General features: G+C 49.1%; 1 protein-coding gene across 1 annotated transcript; it reads right to left on the bottom strand.

The window, feature by feature from the left end:
- Positions 1 to 488: 488 nt before the first annotated feature.
- LOC119923504 (olfactory receptor 1361-like) lies at positions 489 to 1,454 on the bottom strand. The gene has a single exon (XM_038742878.1). It carries the CDS (start codon positions 1,452 to 1,454, stop codon positions 489 to 491), a length of 966 nt encoding a protein of 321 aa, XP_038598806.1.
- Positions 1,455 to 5,089: the final 3,635 nt, after the last annotated feature.

Raw genomic sequence — 5,089 nt, 5'->3', positions numbered from 1 at the left:
TTGGAGAGTATACTATAACAGAGTTGGTAAACATATTCCCTTACCACAAGGAGCGTATGGACTAACAGGAAAGGCTAAATTAATATAAATAAATTAATTACAGATGTGTACATAAGTGGTGTGGGGCTGAGGGTGGGGAGAATAAAGGCGAAAATCCAAGTGCAGGGGTGAAGCAGAAGGGAGTGGGGGAAGAGGTAATGAGGGTTTGGTGGGGGAATGCCTCTTGGAGATGTGATTTTAATTGAATGAACGCAATGAAACGAGCACAGGACTGTGAATCAGCAGGCCTGGGTTCAAATTTTTGCTGAACCACTTAGCGGATGTGTGACCTTGGACAAGTCACTTCACTCCTTATGCATCAGTCTCTTCATCTGTGTAGTGTAGATGAAATAGCTGGTATCCCTTACCCCTTTACACTGCAGGCTATTTTATTTACCCCAGTGCTTAGTATGGTGCTTGACATAGAGTAAGTGCTTAACAAATACGTTCTATTTAGGGGCCTGGAATATCTCTAGCAGGATAAAGGGCATTCTCTGGAAGAAGAGCTTGTTGAGGGCCCGGTGCAGGTCACGGTTGCGCAGGTTGTAGATGAAGGGATTGAGGAGTGGGGTCACTACTGCATACACCACGGCATCTTGGCTGCTCTCATCTGCAGAGCCAGGGTGTGAGGGGCAAAGGTACACACCAATGACTGCACCGTAGAAAAGCAAGACCACAGCCAGGTGAGAACCACATGTGGAGAAGGCTTTGTGCTTGCTTCCTGCTGAGGGCATTCTCAGGATAGCAGAGATTATGTGGGCATAAGAGCCCAAAATGCATGTTAGCGGGATTAAAATCACCACCCCGCCCACGGACATTAGCATCAGCTCATTGATGGTGGCGTCGGAACAGGACAGAGCAAACAACAGGGTCATGTCACAGAAGAAGTGTGGGATGGTGTGGTCGGCACAGAAGGTTAGCTGAGCCAACAGGATTGTGTGTAGCAGGGAATTGAGTTGAGCAATGATCCAGCAGGTGGCCACCAGCAGGACACAGCGCCAGGGACTCATGGCTGTGGCATAGCCCAAGGGCTGACAGATGGCCATGAAGCAGTCAAAAGCCATCACGGCTAAGAGGAATTCATCCAGACCTCCAAATAGACATGAAAAATACACCTGGCTCAGACAGCCGGCATAGGAGATGGCTGGGTTTCCGGTCTGCATGTTGGCCAGCATCTTGGGGATGGTGGTGGAGGAGAAGCAGATGTCGACCAGGGACAGGTTGGTGAGGAAAAAGTACATGGGGGAGTGGAGGTGTGAGTCGGCGCTGATGGCCAGGACGATGAGCAGGTTTCCCCCCACGGTGACCAGGTACAGAGTCAGGAAGATCAGGAAGAGGAGCTGCTGCTTCCCGTTGTCGCTGGACAGACCCAGCAGGACAAATGCCGAGTCACCCGTTTGGTTTGCGGAACCCATGGCTGTGATGGTTCTGCAATGAGAAAGTCATGATTGAAAGCAGCAATATGTACATACATATGCACAAAAATGCATTTGTCCACTCATACACAGACATGTTCACATGCTTATGCACACATATGTTCACATATACACATATAAGTAAATGAACATATGCATGTATATGCTTTCACACATGCTATTCATGCTCATATACACAAATATGCATGCACATATGTAGACACATGAGTGTGCATGGACATATACACAGAAACACAAATGCATCTGCTTATATATACTCAAACATATGTCTGCCCAAATATGCACCTAGCAGTGCAACTTATTCACATGTATATGCATGCACAAATTCACACTTTTAAATATATATAATAATATGATATAAATATAAATATATATATATAACAAAGTGTGAGTTTGTCCATGCATATGCATGTGAATACGTTGTACTGGTAGGTGCATATTATATCTATATCTATCTATCTATCTATCTATCTATCTATCTATCTATCTATCTATACTGATCTGCTGATCTGCTGGAGTGTCTCCTTCCTCTCCTCCCTCTCCCCTGCTGCCCACCTCTAGCCAGCCCTTATCTGCAGCCCCTTGGATACCATCTCTGCTAGGTTGGGTGCTTGGAATTGTGGGGGGTTAGGCATTGGAAGAGGCTAAGTTTGTCTGTGCGGGTAGGGGAACTTCCCAATCCTTCCTGTCCAAAATCAGGGTCACTGAGGGAAGGACCCCATGTTACAAAGCAGCCACTACGTGTGGAAGGACACCTGCTCTGGGTCACTGACCATCACCCCAAACCCCTCTTCCTGCTCCCTCTCTCAGACACCAATCTCCTGGTCCAGGGTTGGGAAGATGCTCATCTGCCCATGGAAATCTAGGCCACCAACCCCTCTCCTCCTCTGCCCCGACTCCAGCCCCTGTTCTGCCAGGACCCCAGCACCCCGTCATTGCCTCTCCCCATTTCCAGGGACAGTGTGTCTGGCGATTTGGATCCCAGGCTCAGACCAACCCTAATGGGCCTAATGGAACCCCATTGCCAGCCAGGACTAAAATCCCATGGACCCAGCCCCTCTCCACTGAACCTCTGGGGCCAGAGTGGGTAAAGGCAGGGGTTTTGGCAGCAGAGACCCAGTCTGGAACCATGGGCATACATAGGCAGTACTTGGTTAGGTTCTACCCCTCTTCCATCTCCTCTTTCTCACCACCTCTGAAATGAAGACTAGTACTGAAAGTTTTTCCAGACACCCATGCCACCCCTTCCACCCTACCCTCCATGCCCTGCCCCTTCCCTGCTGTTATCACCCCCAACATTCCTGCTACTCCTCCACCCACACTGCCCCCTCCTTGTTAGTTCATTCATTCATTCAATCGATTGTATTTATTAAAAACTTACTGTGTGCAGAGCACTGTATTAAGCGCTTGGGAAAGAACAATACAATAGACAGTTACAATCCCTGCCCACAACGAGCTCAAAGTCTAACCTAAACACTCTTCGGGCTAACACACACACACACAATCGTACAAACATAAAATATACAAATATACATACATATAAACCTCTCAAAGGAATTCCTATTTTTGCTCTGGCCCACAGACCATTTCCATCTCCTTTCACTATTCTCTTCCCTCCATCCCTGCCCTGGCCCCCTGGCCCTTGTGCTGTCAAGCTCTACTATGGTCCAGGAGTCCAAATCCTGCTCTCGCCACTCCCTAATGCACCCCTCACTCAGGACTCTGATGGGCCTGTTCCCTGGAAGCTCTGTTAACAGATCCAGTGCCCTTCAACCCCATACTTCCTCGGAAGGAGCAGCAGGGTGGGAGGTATCCGAAGACAGGGGCTGCACTTTCCAGGCAAACCTGGAGCCCCTGATTGCTGCTCAGCTGCTCTCTGGAATGGCTTCTGTGTCCTATCTGCTGTCCGTGGGATTTTGAGCATGATTGCCTGCGGGATGCTGACCACAGGGAGCGAGTCAGTTGATGGTGGTGGAGAGAGGGCAGGGTTAAGAGATGGTCCGTGGTGGGGGGGCATGTGTGTGTGTGTGTGCGTGTGTGTGTGTGTGTGTGTGTGTGTGTGAGAGAGAGAGAGAGAGAGAGAGAGAGAGAGAGAGAGAGGGAGAGAGAGATTTCCCCATTTCCCTTCCCATCCATCATTTCTGACCTGGCTAGTTAGTCTGGGTGAGCTCAGAGACTATCACTGAGGGCCCTGGATCTGATGCCTCCATTCTCCCCTGTCCTGTGCACCAGCCAGCTGGGGTGGGGAAACTGTGTGTCTCTGTGTGAGATTCTTCAGTCACTGTTCCTGCAGCTCCTATCTGGCTTGTCAAAGCCACCAATCCAAGACCTGTCTAAAACCACTGGCTCTGCTGCCTGATGCCTTTTGCGATGGAAAATTACAGACACGGTGTGAGTCTAAGGAGGGAGGCAAGAGATAGATGAGCCTTTCCTCTAATTCCAGAGAACCAAGGAGCTGAGGGATGAGGTGCATATAAGAGAAAGTGGTTTATAAAGGGGGCAGGCACTGCACCTGGCTATCTAATCCCCAAAGCGCCTCATTAGGGCTCAACCTCAGTTTGTGCTCTGGGCTCTGCTCCTCTCTGGGGAGACCTTTGCTTCAGGGTGATTTTGATCCAGGGGTGTTCCCACTCAAGCAATCTCCTTTCATATTTGGGTCTAGTGAAAGTGGTTCACATCTGGGGCCCCAGGGGCCGAGCAGTGGAGTTACTATAGGGTCTCTGTCTTCCCATTTCCCTCTTCTCATTACCTGTAATTTATTTCTTTGGCTGCTAGATTGTGAGCTCCTTAAGGCAGGGTTTGTGTCTGCTAACTCTACTGCATTCTCCTAATGCTTAATTCACTGCTCTGCACTAAAGAAATTGAAAGTTGTTCTATAAAAAAAACCTTGTCTATTTATTATAATTTCCCATTAGTACAGAGTTCTTCACCATAGTAGGGGCTTCATTTAAAGTACAACTTACGTAAATATCCTTATACTCTACTATTTCCCTTATTGGGATTCATTTTAATGTCTGTCCTCCTCTGTAAACTGTAAGAGCCTTGTGAGGAGAGGTCATGTTTACCAAGGCTATTATATTACACTCTCTGAAGCACCTAGAACAGTGGTTGGTACACAGTAAGCACTCAGTTAATACTATTAGTTGATTGGTTGACTGATTGAACTGTGCCCTCCTTGCCCCAGCTCCCTGGGCTGGATTCCCTCCTCCAGACTCACTGTGGATCCTCCTGTCCCCAGTCACTGCAGCATGGGTTCAGGGGGAGCCATACTTACTGTCCCCAAACTTCCCTTTCTGAAGGACCCAAGGCCCCAGCAAAGGGCAGGAACTTGCTGGTGAGACTCCTGCAGTAGAAATAAGCAAGAAGTCTGCAGATTACCAGTCAGCAGCTGTCTATTCCCAGGAAACACTGCTCACTGGGAAGGACTACTGAGCCTCTAGGGAGGGAATGGGGCTCTGGGGTTGGGCGAGTTCCAGCCCCTGGATAGAGCCCTAGCCACCAGATTCTGGGGCATGGTGACCAGCCACCCAGGGAGAAGCAGTTAGCTGCCCAGATACCAGAGGACGGCGTGTGTGATGATGGCTTAGAAGAAGGGAGCCAAGAGCAGGTGCCAG

This window comes from Tachyglossus aculeatus, unplaced genomic scaffold (assembly GCF_015852505.1).
Source record: "Tachyglossus aculeatus isolate mTacAcu1 unplaced genomic scaffold, mTacAcu1.pri scaffold_1_arrow_ctg1, whole genome shotgun sequence".
Lineage (NCBI taxonomy): Eukaryota > Metazoa > Chordata > Mammalia > Monotremata > Tachyglossidae > Tachyglossus > Tachyglossus aculeatus.
Note: the sequence above shows the minus strand (reverse complement) of the source record. Positions and strands in the feature narration are given on the sequence as shown.

Excerpts from the sequence above, each read along its gene's own strand:
- LOC119923504 (XM_038742878.1), bottom strand. The coding sequence starts at position 1,454 with ATGGGTTCCGCAAACCAAACGGGTGACTCGGCATTTGTCCTGCTGGGT.